Here is a 19,376-nt window from a genome sequence, read left to right on the forward strand (position 1 = left end):
AAAGACTGGTTGGGTGTCAGCAGGAGGTGCAAAATCTTGAGTCTTGAGCACTTTTTCAGCTGGATACTACTCAAACAGCAGAGGAAGCAAGCATGATACTCTAATATGTCTTGCGAGGCGGTATTGTACCCAACATAATAGTTAACAAACATTGCCGTCTTTACTGTGAATGAATCTCGCCACCAGTCACCATATTTGTTTGACTCTTGGTCATTTTGTGATGAGCAGGAAGCATTCTGTTCTTGTGGGAGGGGGGGTTCTGGTGAGAGAAGGTGGGACTCAGAGAGAAAACAATAACCTGAAAGTTGGGTAAAACTGTAGCCTGGGGTGTTGGTTCCCAATGCAATTAGCGGCACAAGGCTAGCAATCCTCTCGTGTTACAGGAAGTCGTTTCATTCATTCTTATTATAAAAGATATTTCTTAATGCAGCAAATCTGTAACATTTTTATATATTTCACCGCATAACTATACAGCTCAATTTGCATCTTCCTCTCTCAGGTTTTGACATATCAAGGTTTCTATGATGAGAACCTAGAGTGGGTGGGCCTCGAGAACATCCAAGTAGTGGCCTCGATGTCAGCAGGTGGTGCTGTGGGGAGACACACACTCACCTCTCGCTTTTCTTCCATTGTGCGCATCTGCACCATAGAGTAAGAATGGTATCATTGTCAAATTACAAAACATTGTGCATGTGGACATATCTGTACAAACACTTGCCCTGCCTCCCCCTCTCTCTTACACCTACTCTGTTGTCTCATCTTATTTGAAATCCTCACTTTCTACCTGTAATACATTGTCTTTCTGCATCCCTTTTTGTCTGTCCCATTCCCACTCCTTCCCTGTCCTCTTCTTTGTCTCTCTGTAGTTATCCAGACAGGGAGCAGCTGCAGACCATCTACTCAGCCTACCTGCTGCCAGTTCTCCAGCATAGCCTTGGCAGCCAGGCGGCTTGGGCCAGCACAGGGAGGACACAGCAGCTGGCTGGGTCTCTAGTGCAGGTCTACGAACAGGTACGACATAGTTAGATGAGTAGGATGAAAAGTGTGGGAGCTCATATGAGTCAGTGTTTGGATTAGCATAGCCTTGCTGGAGAACAAGTCATCGGAGACCCAGGTTTGAATCCACTCTATTCAACATTGTTGTTCCCTAGCATGAGGATACTATACCCACCAGGCTGGATATTCGATGCAGATATACATGTGTGAACAGAGAGCTCACCACTGAAATGCAGCAGTTACTCTTGAGTTCTACAAGAAAAATTAACCGACCTGGAAAGTAGATCAAGAAGAAAGAACGTGTAGAAATTTTGGGGTCCTGGAGGGTGCAGAAGGGGACTCGGTCCCCCGATTTGCTGAGGATTTACTCCAGAGGGAGCTAGCACTGCCAGAGGGGACCAACTTGCTAATTGTATGGGCACACAGAGCGGCAGCGAGGAGGCACAAACCCCAGGAGACACCATGATTCATAGTTGTTAACTACCTCCAGCTTGACACTAAAGAGATGGTATTAAAGAAGGCCTGGCAGGAACGGGTTAAACTGGACAGCAAACCTCTGTTCTTTGACCATGACTATGCTGCTGAGGTGGCCCAGAAGCATAAAGCCTACACAGAAATCAAGAAGGTTCTGAAGGAGATGGGCATTATGTTTCGGATGCCCTTAACAAGGATCAGAATCCAATGGGCCGAAGTATCCCGGCTCTTTAATAATGGGCTGGATGCAGCAAAAGAGATGAGAAAGAGGGGACTGGACTTCCTGATCAAGTAAGCTGACGGGGGACACTTGATTGAGTGCAAAAACTGAAAAGTACCACTCTCATCTGCCTATCTCTCCCTCCCTTAATGTTTAAAGACCCAAAACTTGGTCTGCAGAAGGAAAAGAAAGATGAAAATCAGAAAAATGAATGGGATGGATAGAAAGAAAACAATAACACCTTGTGATTCATTACAATTATTTGCTAGTTTTTTGTCCTTTAGTGTCTTTCCCTTTTTTGTTAACAAGTGATTTTTTTTCTCAAGGTGGTGACATGCTTTCTTAAACAATAACACTTTTTTTCATTTAATAAATCACACTCTAAAAGTTTTTGTATTGCTGCGACAGTTTGGGAAATTTAATTGTGTCCAGAAAATAATCAATTACTTTGACAGACTTGGAAATAGTTTCAGTCAAAAAAACAAACAAACATTGATTTCCTCCAAAGTGTACAGTTTACTGGGTGGTTGCTGGGAATTTGTTACCGTGCCATCTGAGTCGGAATCATTCTCCATTTCATCGTCATCGTCCTTCTCCTGGCTTTGTCTTTCTTCGAATTACAATGGAGTTTAGGAGACTCCAGGTTTACATTTTCTGGGCTTTATCTTATTTCCCTGCAGCCATCGGCCTCCTTACTCCCCCGCTACTTCTGCCTGGTTGGCAGCTTCCACTTTCGCTGCTTCGTGCTCTCTGTGCAGGCAAGCGAAACTCTTGTGTTCCACGTCCCCACACTCAAAACACTCCATACTACCTGAATTTACATATACCATTTTGACTATGGGCTTATAATTGCATTGTTACATATTTATAAATCATAAAGACATCAGACTATGGAATCTAGATCGGTAATGTCAGTCCGATATCTGATGAATGAATTATGTCAATATCGACGCTCGATACCGATATTGGATCAGATCAGTCCCAACTCTGAGACATTTCTTGATGCATGCTCAATAATCAGGATGTATCACATTTCACCAACCACATAAACTCTGTGGACAACCATGTCAAGTTCACCTAGGAGGATGTGAAAAATGACAGGTTAGCCTTCTAAGACTGAAATTTGATTGTTGATGTTTACCGCTAATCAACACATACTGATCAGTACTTAAGGTTTGACTCTCATCAACTACTTGGGCACAAACTAGGAGTCATCAGGACGCTGTACCAATGAGCTGACAACATCTCCACCGACGCAGTGGCCGGGGAAGAGGAGAAATCCCAGATTAAACAGGCCCTGGTTAAGTGTGGTTATCCTCACTGGCGTTTGTCAAAGCCAGGAAGATGCCCAAACAGTGCACCAGCCAATCGAAGAGAGGAGAAGGAAAACAGCTGCCTACGTGTAAACCAGTGGTGATTCTGAATGTGGCGAGAGTGTTGGAAAAGCTGAGATGCGTATTTTCCAAACATCGCATCTCTGTTGCTTTCAAACCCCAAAACAAGCTATGCCAGAAGTTGGTCCACCCCAAGGATCGGGTCCCCTGGCACAAACAGAGCAGTGTAGTGTACGCTGTTAAGTGCCAAGAGGATTGCTGTGAATTATACATTGGGGAAACTAAACAGATGCTGGCCAAAAGAATGGCACAACACAGGAGAGCTAACACGTCAGGCCAGGACTCGGACTCAGATTCAGACAAATGTATTTATCCCAGAAGGGCAATTCTGTTCCACAATCTTCCCAGACCATACACAAACTCACAGACAAGCAGCAATCAGCAGTATGTCAGAGACAATAGACAGATCAGTACATGGGCAAGAGATGCACACTGTCATCTCAGTCTACACCCAACTACAGGCCAGTGGCCACTCTTTCAAGGATGAGGAAGTGCACATCCTTGATAAGGAGGAACGTTGGCTTGAATTGGGAGTCAAAGAGGCCATCTTTGTTAAGAGGGAATGACCATCCGTGAACAACAACCATCCCTGAACTGGGGGGGGGGGGGGGGCTAAGAGTACATCTGTCACCATCTTAAAATGCTGTGATTGCAAACATTCCCAAATCCTCTGTGAATAGTACACATGGCCATCAAAATTCTATTTAATGGTCACACCCATATTTTCATATGAAACTGGTCATTGGTTTCGGTCGTTACACAACTGTATTGCACTGTGTTGCTTATAAGGGATGGGAATACCTGCAGTCAGTTGAGACAGTTGAGATTACTTGGAAGAGTGATGAAACGTATCTGTCAATAAACGTATCCAGATGAACTGATTCAACCTTCTTTGGAACTCTGAGACATCTTGAGTTGTATCGATGTGTATCTCTCTGGCCCAACTTTTGTTTGTTCTGCGGTTGCTAAATGAAAAACAATAAAACTCAAGTTTAAAAAAAAAAGATGTAAATTTGTCCCGCTGCTTAGTCTCATATTCCCTCCTGCAATCATTCCATGCTTTGTACATGTGTGTTCTCATGTTTCTATTCCTATTTTCTCTCAGGTCAAAGCCAAGTTTACAGTGGATGATCACAACCACTACCTGTTCACTCCATGCATCCTCACACAGTGGGTTCTCAGCCTGCTACGATATGACCTCACTACAGGTAACCCAAAACAGACCTACACCAACACACAAATACGTATGCGTGCATACAAACACATTATCATCTACACTGGCAGACTTAAGTTTTTTTTTTTTGCTGTTTTTTTTCTGGGGGGGAGTTTCCCACTTTTTCTTCCCAAATGTATCTGGCCAATTACCCCACTCTTCTGAGCCGTCCCGGTCGCTGCTCCACCCCCTCTCAATTTACCCTCAGGGATAAATAAAGTATTCCGATTCTGATTCTGATTCTGCTGATCCGGGGAGGGCTGCAGACTACCACGTCTCCTCCGATACATGTGGAGTCACCAGCCGCTTCTTTTCACCTGACAGTGAGGAGGTTTACCGGGGGGGATGTAGCGCGTGGGAGGATCATGCTATTCCCCCCCTAGTTCCCCCCCCCGAACAGCTGCCCCGACCAATCAGAGCAGGCGCTAGTGCAGCGACCAGGACACATACCCACATCTGGCTTCCCACCCGCAAACAGGGCCAATAGTGTCTGTAGGAATGCCTGACCAAGCCGGAGGTAACATGGGGATTCAAACTTGGCGATCCCTGTGTTGGTAGGCAATGGTATAGACCGCTATGCTACCTGGACTCTGGCAGACTAAGTTAAACAATTGTTCTGACAGTGTATCATAGGTCATACCTCACAGGACAAATCTATGCCAACTCACCATGATCCTACCATTGAGTGAGATTGAAAGCATGGTATTTTGATTAAAAGTGTGATCGCCACTCTCCCTCTTTACCTTATTTCTTTTACATATAAATAGAAACAGTATGGCTGGTCCAAGCCAACATCTTTCTTTGTTTTATTGATTCTAGAGTCATAGCCAACGATAAGTGGAACATCGATCTGTATTTAATTTTCTCCCCCACTGCAATAAATAAACACAATAAGCAAGGGCACTTAAAGCCAGGGCCTCAGGAGAGAAATGGAGTGTTCATTAGGGGGCAAGGCACACAAAACAATTTTTTTTAACCTTTTAGATTTTTAAGGACTGATAAAGGTGAAGAAAATAAATGAAAACAACTTTATATTTTGTGGCCTCTTAAGTAACGAGATCCATATTAAGAATGATTTTGTCACAGAGTGACATAAAATGTTAATAACTGTCAGGTTCGATGCCAAAATCAAAAGGGTGGTACCGGATGGCTTAGTTTTCTGTCAGTACTCCTGTAGCTCACAGTCCCTGTCTCCAGCTCTGGCTCCTCTCGCCTCTTCCCTCGTTGCCTTTCTGTCACTTGTCTGTCCCTTCCTCTTTCATCATTCCCTCCCCTTGCTGTCCTTTCATCTCTCCCTCTGTCAGTCTCTCTCTCCCCCTGCAATGTGTTCCCGCTGTGATAGTGAGTCCAATCATTTATTTTAATTAAAAGCGTCAGCGGACAAACTTCTTTTTCCCTGTGCTCATCGTTTTTTTTTTTTTTTTTTTTTTACTTACTCTCCCTTCTGCCTCCCTCCTTCATCTTTACTGCTTACCTTCCATTTGGTATGTAACAACAACTCCTCTCCATCTTCTCTCAATTACTGCTTGTATGTGTGTGTGATGAGCGCAAGTGTGATGCTGTGCAACATACTTCTGTGTTCTGTGTATTTTTTTTCACTGCTTATTTTGTCTTTGTACTGAGCAGCTTCTCAGCATTTTACCTTTACCTTGTGAAATGACTTGTTAAAAGCAAGTTTGTGGTGTAGGGAGTCGACTGCATGAACAAAGACATCAATCAGATTTATGAAGTTGGCCTTGTTGAACGACTGGGATTTCACTCCTACCTAAAACGACCATGTGACCACCCACGGTTTTTAAACTCCACATTCTGTCAAGATAAATACTCAATTGAGATATTAATGCATTGCATATGTTAGTATGTCTGTTATGAAACTAACTACTACTACTACTACTACTACTACTACTACTACTACTACTTTCGGCTGTTTCCGTTAGGGGTCGCCACAACAGATCATCCATTTCCATTTCTTCCTGTCTTCTGCATCTTCCTCTGTCACACCAGCCATCTGCATGTCTTCCCTCACCACATCCATAAACCTCCTCTTTGGTCTTCCTCTTTTCCTGTTATGAAACTAACTGACACCACAATTAACGTTTTAGTACTATAGTACTATTTTTAAACAATTTAAACTTCAGAGAGACATGGTTGAACTTGAATAGCAAAATTGAAAAAGGGAAAATATTACCTGAAAAAAAAAACGGAAAACACATATTGCTAATCTAACAAACAAAACAAGGCCTATAAAACGTGAAATGTAAAAAAAAAAAGAACTGAAAATAAATATTAAAACAGTCCCAAACAACGACGGGAACTTAAAAACTACTAGAACGACCATAGGCTTTCATGGATGTGTGATCTGGGCCGTCGGGGCTTGCCCCTCCCCATCCCCCGATTGGTGTTTCGGTCCACCTGCGCCCGTTTGCCAGAGTGAACCTGATTGCCCTGCTTCACTCACCTGTTCCCTTCTCCGATTGGCTGTATGGTTCCTGGCTGGTTGCTCGGGCTCCTTGTCGGGTCATCTCACACACTCACAGAGCCATACACACTCAAGGACTCTTGATCGCTGGATGCGCCACGTCCTGTTGTTAGCCTTACCAGCTGTCTGTTCCTGTTGTCTGTAAGTTTGTTATTTGATTAAAGTTTTGTTCTAGCCCAGTTTGTCTGTGCTGTCTGCACTTGGGTCCTATTCCTGCTCCAAGCGTGACAGAACGATCCGACCAAGTGTGGACCCAGTGGTTGGTTCAGTGTACAACGTAGGCCGAGGCCAGTGTCTGGTGTGAATGGCCTCTGGTTTGGGGTAGCCAGCAGCCTGTTTCCCAGTCTGCTGGCTCTGGCCCCGCTAGCTGCCAAGCCTGTCTACCGGCCCGTAAACCACTGGTCGATGAGTGGTGCCAAGCGGGCTCCAGCCCTAAACCCATTCTGAGGAACCCGCTTGTCCAGGGGAGGTCCCCGTAGTCTCCACCACCCCCATGTCCCCTGGCAGCCAGCTGAGGTCCTGTCCATCTACCAGGTGCTGGTCACACTGGCTGATGCCTTCCATCTCTTCCTGTTCCACTGGTCACTTCAGCCAACCTGTCAGTCTCAGCTGCCCAGTGCCCCCAAGCCTCAGCTGCCCAGCGTCCCACAGCCTCAGCTGCCCAGCGTCCCAGAGCCTCAGCTGCCCAGCTTCCCAGAGCCTCAGCTGCCCAGTGCCTCCAAGGTCCAGAATGTTCGGTCTGTTCCTGAGCTGTCTGCCGCCCCTGCTGTCATGCGGTCTGTTCCTGTGCTGTCGGCCGTCTTTGCCAACGTGCAGTCTGTTCCCGAGCTGTCGGCTGCCCCTGCCGATGTGCGGTCTGTTCCTGTGCCATCGGCCGTCTTTGCCAACGTGCGGTCCATTCCTGAGCTGTTGACTGCCCCTACTGACGTGCGGTCTGTTCCTGTGCCGTAGGTCATCTTTGCCAATGTGTGGTCTGTTCCCGAGCCGTCAGCCGCCCCTGCCGACTTGCGGTCTGTTCTCGAGCCATCGGCTGCTTTTGCCGACGTTCAGTCTGTTCCCGAGCTGTCGGCCGCCTCTGCAGATGACCATTCCGTCCCCCGAGCAGTCTGGTCACGTCCGAGGCCTGCTCCCTGAGCTGTCTGGCTGTGTCCAAGGCCTGCTCCCCGAGCAGCTGCCGGGCTGCCTCCGAAGCCTGCTCCCCGAGCAGCTGCCGGGCCGCCTCTGAAGCCTGCCCCCTGAGTGGCTGCTGGACTGCCTCCGAAGCCTGCCGCCCGAGCAGCCGTCCCGCCACCTCTAAAACCTGTCCCCTGAGTGGCCGTCCCGCTGCCTCCGAAGCCTGTCCCCCGAGTGGCCGTCCCGCCGCCTTTGAAGCCTGTACCCCGAGTGGCCGTCCCTCCGCCTCCGAAGCCTGTCCCCCGGGCGGCCATCCTGCCGCCTCCAATTCCTGGTCCCCGACCGGTCGCGCCGCCACCTCTGAAGTCTGGTCCCCAAGCGGTTGCGCCGCCGCCTCTGAGGTCTGTTCCTTGAGTGGCCATCATGCCGCCTCTGAAGTCTGTTCCCCAAGTGGCCGTCACGCCACCTCGGCCCTGTCTGCGTTGCTGGCCTCCAGAGCTGCAGTCCTGTCAGTGTTGCCGGCCTCCAGAGCGGCGGTCCTGTCAACATTGCCGGCCTCCATGTCATCCATCTACCCATCTGCCGGAGCTGCTCTTTCCCTTGGTACTGCATCCTCGTTGCCCTCCAGATCGGTTCCATTCATTGGTCCAGCCATCATCCGCCTGAGATCCTAGGCCCCATTCATCCTCCTCCAGACACCCGCTGTCCGTCCTGCTTGGTGCTCATGGTCCGCTTGTTTGAGACGCCTGGAAACCGTCCCTTGGCGGCGGGGGGAGGGGGGGGTCCTGTCATGGGTGTGTGATCTGGGTCGTCAGGGCTCGCTCGTCCCCATCCCTTGTTTCATGTTTCGGTCCAACCGGGCCCATTTGCCTGAGTGATCCTGATTGCCCGGCTTCACTCACTTGTTCCCTTCTCTGATTGGCTGTATGGTTCCTGCCCTGTCTTGCGCACCTGCGCCCAATCTCCTGGATTGGCCCCCCTACGTGTATATGCCTCGTGGTTGCTTGGGCTCCTTGTCGGGTCGTCTCACACACTCACAGAGACAATCACAGAGCCATACACACTCACGGACTCTTGGGCACCGGATATGCCATGTCCTGTTGTTAGCCTTACCTGCTGTCTGTACCTGCTGTCTGTAAGTTCGTTATTTGATTAAAGTTTTGTTCTAGCCCAGTTTGTCTCCGCTGTCTGCACTTGGGTCCTCTTCCTGCTCCCGGCGTGACATGGGCGGTCATTTTGTCTGCAGCGGTTTTTAAACTCTATATTCTGTCAAGATAAATACCCAATTGATATATTAATGCAAGAAGAGCAATGAACTTCACGAAGGAAATGTGACCAAAACACTTCGTAAATAGTGACATGACACACACGATCACATGCAAATTATGAGATGGTCATGATGACCATCCATGGTCGTCTTAGGTAGATCTTACGGTAAATTTTTATTTTTTTTGCATGATTAATCTAAAACTCTTTTTAATGACCGTCTTGGTCGTAAGCCCGGCTGTGAGTGTTATTTGTGTCACAGTGTAAATAAGGTCACATTTATACTCAGCACGAGTGTTTTACACTTCTCTTGGTGTGGTTTTCATGTCTGACCTTATCAACTTTTGGAACCATCAGGGGGGTTACCTTGTTACTTTGTAACAGCGAAATTGTGGATCCTGGTTGAGGAAATAATTCAAATGGCAGGTGCAAATAAAGCATCAGGTGTGACAACAACTTTAAGATAATTTATTTTTCATATTTAGTCCGTGTAAAAGTTTAACATACAGGGAGAACCCTGGAGTGTCGACCCCATGTGCAACCGTCTGTCCCTGTTTGTCCTCTATCTCAATGCAATGTACCAGACTGTTGCAAAATTTTCCCTCATTCTTCTTGGCAGACCAAGCACTAAATGTGGTGAACAAAATTAAATATCTGGGTCACATCATCAGGAATGATCTATGTGATGATGATGATGTGCAGCGCCAGTGTTGCAAACTGTATGCACAAGCCAATATGCTGGCACGCAAATTTCATATGTGTACAGATGAGATTAAAACTGCTCTTTATAGGGCCTACTGTACTCCTCTCTATACAGCCCACTTGTGGTGCAATTATAGCAAGCAAAATGAAAAAGCTGTAGGTAGCATATAATAATGCATTCAGAGTCTTGCTTAAGCTTCCAAGATGGACAAGTTGTTGGAACCCGTGGCCTATGAGACCAGGAGGCTGTCTGGTCCTCTTTGGCAAAGACTATATTAACTGGTTTAGCTAGTAGCACATAGTTATTTATTTTTTTTGGTTTTCCCCGTTTTTTTCTCCCCAACTGTATCCGTCCAATTACCCCGCTCTTCCGAGCCGTCCCGGTTGCTGCTCCACCCCCTCTGCCGATCCAGGGAGGGCAGCTGACTACCACATGCCTCCTCCTATACATGCAGAGTCGCCAGCCACTTCTTTTCACCTTACAATGAGGACTTTCACCAGGGTAATGTAGCGCATGGGAGGATCATGTTATTCCCCCCAGTTCCCCCTCCCCCCTGAACAGGTGCCCCGGCCGACGAGAGGAGGCACTAGCGCAGCGACCAGGACACATACCCACATCCAGCTTCCCAACCGCAGACACGGCCAATTGTGTCTGTAGGGACACCTGACCAAACCGGGGATTCAAACCAACAATCCCCATGTTGATGGGCAACGGACTAGACTGCCACACCACCCAGACGCCTGTTTTAAAGGAGTTTGTAAATTTAGCCTCACCCCAGGAGTCGGCCTTATTTGGGGCACACAGATTATATTGTCATGTGCCAACCTGCCTGAAACGTGTCTGTGATTTATCAATCACTGTACTTACACCTATGTGTGTGTGTGTGTGTGTGTGTGTGTGTGTGTGTGTGGTGGGGGGTTATGGAGCCTTAGCTTACAGTGTTGTATATTAATTATCGCCATATACATTTGTGTCTGTCCTCTCTGCTGTGTCTTTTCTAGCTCAATCTAATTTGACAGACAGCGTGTTGGAGGTTGTGGTCTATGAGGCCAGAAGGCTGTTCAGGGACCGCCTGGTCTCATCCAAAGACCTCCACACCTTTGACAACATCCTGTCATCTGTCATAAGGGGAGACTGGGGCTCTGATGCTCTGGACAACATGACAGGTATTGGAAAGATAAGCACACTTCCTGACACACACACACACTTTCTCATGCATACATTCAATTATTTTTGTATATATATACTAGAAGAACCCCGCTACAATGTAGCGGTTTGGTTATCCACCCATCTAAATCTCCCTCCTCTTCATCCTGCCAGCTAACTGCCTTCCCCCTGCCCCTAACCCCCCCCCACTCCAACTCCCTCCCCCCAAATGCTCAGAATCATCTGAAATGCCGAGAAAAGTGGTTTTTAGCCATTTTTAGAAAATGCATATTTTGCATAAATATGCATAATTATAATTATATTTTAATTTTCTGCTATTTTTCTGGTCCTCTCTGGAACAATACCTACCACCTCCAAAAAAAATTAGGATCATAAGTGCATTTCTGCAAAAATGCATTTATTTTGCATAATGCCGAAACATTTCTGTCCCAGGAATTTTTTTTTATATATATAGGTGAAAAAATCAAAGATGCTCAGAATCATCTGAAATGCCGAGAAAAGTGGTTTTTAGCCATTTTTAGAAAAATGCATATTTTGCATATTTATGCATAATTATGCATAATTTTAATTGTTTAATTGTTTTTCCCTTACTCTCTGAGACAATACCTACCACCTCCAAAAAGAATTAGGATCATAAGTGCTTTAGTTTTCGGTCCCGCTATCTACACTAACTAACACACACACACACACAGTAACACCACACACACACACACACACATTCTGAAAATATATGAGTAGATATATATATATACCAGATTTTGAAGGCCTGTAAAGACATTTAAATCATTTATACAGTAGTCCATAAAAAAGAGAGAAAGGGAGACACTGAACAATAAAACATTTTTCTTGGCTGCCTGGTTTCTGGTTTCTCATGGAGACAGGTAATGCCAGCTACTCAAAATGTACATGAAGTATGAGTAATGGGTGGGTAATTGTATTTATCTCTTGTTTGAAAGTCCTCTTTAAATGTTTGCATCTATTGAATCTCACTATATATTATAAGCATTTTCAGTGGTTTTCTGTATTAAAGGCCCAATCCTCAGCTAATTTGTATCGATTTACTGAGATTCTTGGTGAGTATGACTACCAAATGGCAGTTATACACAGATCAGCCAAAACATTAAAACCTCTGACAGGTAAGTGAATAGCATTGGTTATCTCATTACAATGGCACCTGTCAAGTGGTGGGATATATTAGGCAGCAAGAGAATAGTCAATTCTTGATTTTGATGTTTTGGAAGCAAGAGAAATGGGCAAGCGTAAGGATCTGAGCGACTTTGACAAGGGCCAAGTTGTGATGGCTAGATGACTGGGTCAGAGTATCTCAAAAACGGCAGATCTTGTGGGGTGTTCCTAGTATGCAGTGGTCAGTACCTGCCAAAAGTGGTCCAAGGAAGGACAACTGGTGAACCGGTGACAGAGTCATGGGCATCCAAGGCTCGTTGATGCATGTGGGGAACAAAGGCTAGCCCATCTGGTCTGATCCGACAGAAGAGCTACTGTAGCTCAAATTGTTGAAGAAGTTAATATTGGCTATGATAGACAGGTATCAGGACACAGTGTATCACAGCTTGTTGCATATGGGGCTGTGTAGCCGCACAACAGTGAGAGTGCTCATGCTGACCCCTGTCCACAGCCAAAAGCACGTACAGTGGACATGTGAGCATCAAAACTGGACCATAGAGCAATGGAACAAGGTGGCCTGGCCTGATGAATCATGTTTTCTTTCACATTATGTAGACGGATTGGGTGCATGTGTGTCATTTACCTGGGGAAGAGATGGCACCAGGATGCACTATGGGAAAAAGACATAAAGGCATAAACAGCACAGTTGCATAACAACTGAAACCAACGATTGGTATGCAAATAGATGTGACCATTAACTAGGGTTTCAATGGCCATGTATACTATTCACAGAGGATTGGGGAATAGTTGCAATCATAGCATTGTAAGATGGTGACAGATGTACCCTTACTGCCCCCCGGTTCAGGGATGGTCGTTCCCTCTTCACACAGATGGCCTCTTTGACTCTCTGTTCAAACCAGCGTTCCTCCTTATCAAGGATGTGCACATCCTTATCATTGAAAGAGTGACCACTGGTCTGTAGATGGGTGTAGACTGCGGAGTCCTGGCCTGATGCGTTAGCTCTTCTGAGTTGTGCCATCCTGTTGGCCAGCTTCTGCTGGGTTTCCCCAAAACACAAGTCATGGAAATCCTCCCGGTATCCAAGTTGGGGGATACCTGCAGTCAGCTGAGACTGATGAAGTCAATTGGATGAGTGATGAAACTTTTTTCGCACTTGTGTCCAGATGAACTGATTCACCTTTCTGTGATTTCCTACCTGGATTATTGAGCATGCATAAAGATATATACTAATAATAATAATACTAATAATGAATCAATCTTATATAGTGCTTTTCTAGTACTCAAAGACAATAAATGGAGTGAAACAAGACGACAGATGAACATAACACAGACATGGTGGTGATGGTGGCCACCATTTGGATGCTGCCTGCCCTTCCACTCCTCACCTAAGTTTTTCTTATTACATGATGATGCTGGTCGCGTGGCTTGGGTCCTGGACTGCTCCGTTGGCACGTGGACACTGCTTGGCATCCTGTGCATCATGTTCTTCATAAATTTTATGTTCATTATAATTCTGTTATCCTCTTTCAATGTTGTATTATGTAAATTGCGTGAACACAACATCCATTGCACACTGTCCGTCTTGGGAGAGAGATCCCTCCTCTGTTGCTCTCCCTGAGGTTTCTTCCTATTTTTTCTCCCTGTTAAAGGGGTTTTTTAGGGAGTTTTTCTTTATCCGATGAGAGGGTCTAAGGACAGGATGTTGTGTTGCTGTTAAGCCCACTGAGGCAAATTTGTAATTTGTGATATTGGGCTATACAAATAAAATTGATTTGATTTGATTTGACATACAGGGGTGGATGGGAAGGGGGGCTACGACAGGGAGAAGCAGCAGCCACAGATGACGCAGGCAGTACTCTCCGATATCTATTATCCTTGTCTTAATCCTATCAGCCATCTCTCTGCCTTTACCAGTCATAGTGCCAACATTCAAAGTTCCGACTCTCACCTCCACACTCCCACCCTTCCTGCTTCCCTGCTGCCTCTGGACATGCCTTCCCCCGCTCGCATAGTTTCCACTGGCACCCTGTTGACCAACAGTACCGGTGGCAGTTGTTGGTAACCGTGCCTCGACCGATCCAGTCTGGAAATCTGATTTATGATCCGCATATTTGATTTGGCAAAGGTTTTAAGCTGGATGCCGTTCCTGACGCAACCCTCCCCATTTATCTGGGCTTGGAACCTGTACTAAGAATGCACTGGTTTGTGTATCCTCAGTGGTTGAGTTTATTTACATATTATATATTATTGCATATTACTATATATTTGTATTATTTGTGATGCAGTGTTTTTCCCCTTTTTGTCCATATTGCAATTAACTGTAATATGTTACCTCTCCAGATGGTTTCTATGTGACGTGGGGTGCGTCTGAGGGGGCTGTGATGGCCCCAGGCCAGTCTCTGCTTCCCCATGGTAAACCGCTTGGAAGACTGAACTCTGCTGACCTCAGACAGGTCATACAGAAGGTACGGAGTACTCAGTTAGGGGGCAACATACTGTGTGTGTGTGTGTGTGTGTGTGTGTGTGTGTGTGTGTGTGTGTGTGTGTGTGTGTGTGTGTGTGTGTGTGAACATGCTTGTCTGCAGGGCTGTGCATAGACTAATAGGATGGCTGGTGCTGAACTTTAAAAAAATATAACTATTGATTATATAACTAGGCCTACTAGTTCTCTGTTACCCCATTTTAATTTGGTAGGCCAGCTACATGTATAGTTAAATAATAATTGTAGGAAGACGAAGAAAACATTCACTATAGAAGCATAGTAGCTATCGAGCAAATTTAGACACGAGAGTCGGTTTCTCAAAAAAGTTGAATTAGTTCTTCTCGACACAAGTTTTAGTGGGAGAAATGTTTCGTCTATCATCTAAGTGACTTTTCAGTCTCAGGTGACTTCAGGTATTCCCAACCTTATTAACAGCACAGTTGCATAATGACAGAAACATTTTATTATGTACACTGATGGATGCAGGAGCACTTAGGAGGGCAGCTATTTCATATTTTCTGATGACACTGCATTGCTGACCCTTCTCCGAGGTTCAGAATCGGTCCACAGGAATGCGTTCACTGATTTTATTTCTTAGTGTGATAACTTCTTGGACTTAAAGTACCCCTCCAATCAAAAATGTGTTTTTCTTATGTTTGTGTCCCCTAAAATGTGTGGCTTTGACTATACTGACTTGTATCTTTGCAAAGTTTGTCACTAGAGCGGTGTTTTCACATTCCTCTCCTGGAGAAGGAGCTGTCTGTGCACTTCTGTAAATCTGAGATTCAAAGGTACCCCGGGTAAACTAGATTTGTTACATCACAACTTGGAAAGCCAATCACTGTCTAATAGGTGAATGCAGGGCGAGCAAAGAAACTTGAAGCCTTTTGCGCAGAGCAGACTTGTCAGTACAGAGAGCGAGTTTGCATTAGCATAGTGAAAGTTTTGACAATAAACTTGTTAGAGTGTACAGTTTTTGGATGTAAACCGGACCCTGGAGCAATTTCCACTATCTACCAAAGAATCATGCAATACTGCTGAAATGGTTAGAATTTATTTATAAATCCAGTTACCAGCTGACGATTTGTTTATCTGTTGCTCTGCTTGCTTTTAACTTTAATAACTAATAACTTAACAACTCCTTGGGACCATTAGATTATTTTAGTTGATTTCATGGTATGCCTCTATTATTATTTTATGGATTGTGTTCGATCATCGGCTCCTGCACTGACTTGATTGCACTGAAGCCTCTGATTCTGTAGTGTGGGGCTGTATGTTGCTTGTTTCTAGCCTGTGGCTAAGCTAACCAAACAATTATGCTGACATTGTGCTGTGAGGACTGTGTGCTACTAAAGAAAGCAAATAGAAAGATTGCTTACCTTGAAGAGGATGTTTGACAGCTTTCTGATGAACTCCATAAGAAAGACTCCCTTCTGACCAGCTTCGTGGTCATGGCTTCTGGGCAGTCCAAATGGATTGCCTCTCAGTGCAACCATCCAGGACACAGTTTTGTGGGACCCCTCCACTTGTCCACGGCTATCCTCCTGCTCGACACCTAACCACCAGTCATCCCAAAGTGGTGGTCCGCGGTTGCAAGAGAGGCTCGGATGGGGCTGCCCCCCCCCATTGCCTAAGCCTCTCCAACTACTACATGACCCTGTCTGACGACACTCCGGTCCACCCAACTGATGTTCTTGCGGTTCTGACGCGTCCCAGTCTGGACCCCTCTTCGAAAATGCCGCCTGCCGACACTGCAGCTTCCGTACTAGTGACAAGCAGTGTTCAGGTGGCTCACCATCCCACTGTGAAGCCAAAACAACAGCCCTCATCCTGGGTAATGGCCTCTTTTTCCCATCATAGGATCCTGAAAGAGGGCGTGGTTAGACGCTCTTGAAGTCTTCCTTTTCCGGAGCCGGCAGGGAAATCCATTCTCCGAGCTGATGTCGCTGCCTCATCACAACACTTGCTTGCTTGGACACCACATCCCCAGTTGGCAGTTTCAACACACAGTGTGGATCTTGTACTCTCCTGCCATAAGAATCTAGAGCTGACATCTCCTTGTCCCCTTTTCTCGCCAGCCGCATGAATAGTTGCGGATTTCATAACCGGGAACATCCGTTTTTCCAATGCAGCCACACACTGTTTCCCTGGCGCCACAGTCCTGGATAAGCTCCCAGGGCTGCTGCGGTTCCTCCCGTCCTTCAATAATTGAGTGATCATTCATATGAAGACAAATGATGCAGCTCCTCAGCAGTCTGAATTAACCAAAAAGGGATTTTAATGACCTTTTCAGCTTTTTAAGGACTTGTGGAAAGTCCTTTTTTTTCAGGTCCTATTCTGACACTGGTTTGTGGAGCGGGGCATTTCCGAAGAATCCTTAGCCGTACACGTGGCTCATCTCCATCTACAGCGCTCACAATATAGGTTGGTTTCTACATCATAAGAATTGACGGAGTCCACCCCAACAGCCTGGGTAGCCGAATGCTGTCGGCTAACCTGCAGCATGCCATACAGTCTTCTCCACATGACTGACTGTTTACATCCCACGCTTCCCCCCCAGAACCTCCGTTTCTGCCTATGGTAGCACCCCACAGTACTGTTTCCCCTGCTAGGTCCACCTGCTGGCCTCATCTGTCATTAACCCTCTCACTGGGAGTTTTCCCCATACAGACTATTATTAGGCACCGGGCCTCTCATCCACACGACATATTATGATGCAACCAGCATCTAGACCACAGTGTGCTAACTCTGCTAGTTAATATCAGCTGTTTATATGCACACAACCTGTCATAATTTTGCCCTCTACAATATCTGATCTATCACCAACAAAGGCCTTCTAGTCAATGACTTCATCACAGAACACAAACTGTGGACTACTGTCTCACAGAAACTTGGCAGTCACACAATGACTTGCTATTGCTAAATTCAGCAACTCCGCCAGGATTTGTTTTTCTATGCAAACCTCAGTTTTCAGGCAGAGGAGGTGGCCTCACGCTGATTTATTGCAATAGTATAAAACTAATGCCACTTTCGCTACCTGATCAATCTTCCTTTGGACTGCTGGCTGTTAAGCTCTATGGACCTACATCCATCATTGTTGCCGCTCTGTACAGACCACCTAAGGCATTGAATATTTTTATTACTGAACTCTCGACAGTTTTAACCCCCCTCAGTGCAATGTCTCTGAATATAATCTTAATGGAGAATTTAAATGTTAATTTTGATAACACTGACAATATGTTCACTAAATGTATTAAAGCACTGTTAGATTGCTTTGCTCTAACACAGTAAGTCAACTTTACAGCCCATACCAAGGGTCATATCCTTGACTTAGTTTGCTGTTCTGACATTGCACCATATAACATCACCTCTGCTGAACTACCCATCTCTGACCATAAAGCTGTTATTTAACACCAACCTACTGCTCAGTAAATCAAGGGTGCATTGTACCATATCATACCACAACATTAGATATGTTAATCTAGATGATCTCAGCAGTTTAATTACCCCGAACCCCATTCCTGCTCCCTCCTCCTCACTCCCTGATTTTATGGACTACCACAATGATAGTTTATCTTCTTCACTTGATACTTTAGACTCCCTGAAAACACAGGTTGTCTCATTTGTCCATACTACTCCCTGGTACACACCTGAACTACGTCGGCTCAAGGCTGTAGGTCGGTGCCTTGAGAGGTTTTGCACCAATACTGGACTTGCTGTTCATAAACAAATGTATTTGGATCATATACTTCATTATAAAAATGCTCTTTCGACAGCTAAAACGTAAAATATCATATCATCAGTACAGTTGAAGGGAATACTAGAACTCTTCTCCACAGTGAAACGGCACCTAAACCCACCTAAAACCAATATGAGCAGTAACCTTTCTAAAGAACAATGCTGTGTGTTTTTTTAAGTTTTTCAACTCCAAAATTAGTACCATTCATGAGAAGTAAGTCTCTGTTGGTATCATGCAGACTGACTTATCGTCAGCAAGCACATGAAACTGTCCCCATCCACTGTCCTCTGTGACTTCAGTCTTCCAACTGAAAATCACGTTTTTGAACTTATTACAAAGCACCTCCACATATCACCTGGATCCAATTCACACAACCATAGTTAAAACATCAATTCCTCTCTGTCCACTGGTACAGTTCCCCCTTCACTGAAGGTTGCCTTAATCAGACCAACTCTGAAAAAAATCTAGTTTAGATTCTAATGACCAAAACAACTACCAGCCCATTTCCAGTTTACCATTCATCTCCAAAAATCCTTGAAACGGTAGTTGCATCTTAGCTCCAGATTTCTTTGAACAATTCCAATCTGGCTTTCACCCCAAACATAGCACAGAACCAGCCCTGTTTAAAATCACTAATGACCTCCTTCGTGCAGCTGACTCCGGTCTACTCTCTATCCTCATCCTCCTTGACCTCACCACAGCCTTTGATACTACATTCCATCAGCTCCTCAAGGATCATCTGGCTAGCATTGGAGTTTTGGGCACTGTGTATCAGTGGTTTGCGTCCTACCTTACAGACAGGACACAATTTGCACAAATTCAGAATTACCAGTCAGAAAGTTTGATAGTTCCTCATGTAATTCCACAGGGTTCAGTGTTGGGGCCACGCCTGTTAATTATTTACCTGCCCCCTCTTAACATCTTCTGGCACTATGGTATCCATTTCCACTGTTAAGATGATGATGCACAGCTTTATGTGTCCAC

General features: G+C 45.5%; 1 protein-coding gene across 1 annotated transcript in view; it reads left to right on the plus strand.

Moving 5' to 3' along the window:
* The window catches only part of LOC130115388 (cytoplasmic dynein 2 heavy chain 1), a 360,238-nt gene that overhangs the window by 110,161 nt on the left and 230,701 nt on the right, over positions 1-19,376 (plus strand). The window contains exons 49-53 of the mRNA XM_056283019.1: positions 500-651; positions 867-1,011; positions 4,190-4,292; positions 10,860-11,024; positions 14,512-14,636. Of these exons, the coding sequence (XP_056138994.1) occupies positions 500-651; positions 867-1,011; positions 4,190-4,292; positions 10,860-11,024; positions 14,512-14,636 (690 nt within the window). The remainder of the gene's footprint in view (positions 1-499; positions 652-866; positions 1,012-4,189; positions 4,293-10,859; positions 11,025-14,511; positions 14,637-19,376) is intronic.

This window comes from Lampris incognitus, chromosome 7, assembly GCF_029633865.1.
Source record: "Lampris incognitus isolate fLamInc1 chromosome 7, fLamInc1.hap2, whole genome shotgun sequence".
Lineage (NCBI taxonomy): Eukaryota > Metazoa > Chordata > Actinopteri > Lampriformes > Lampridae > Lampris > Lampris incognitus.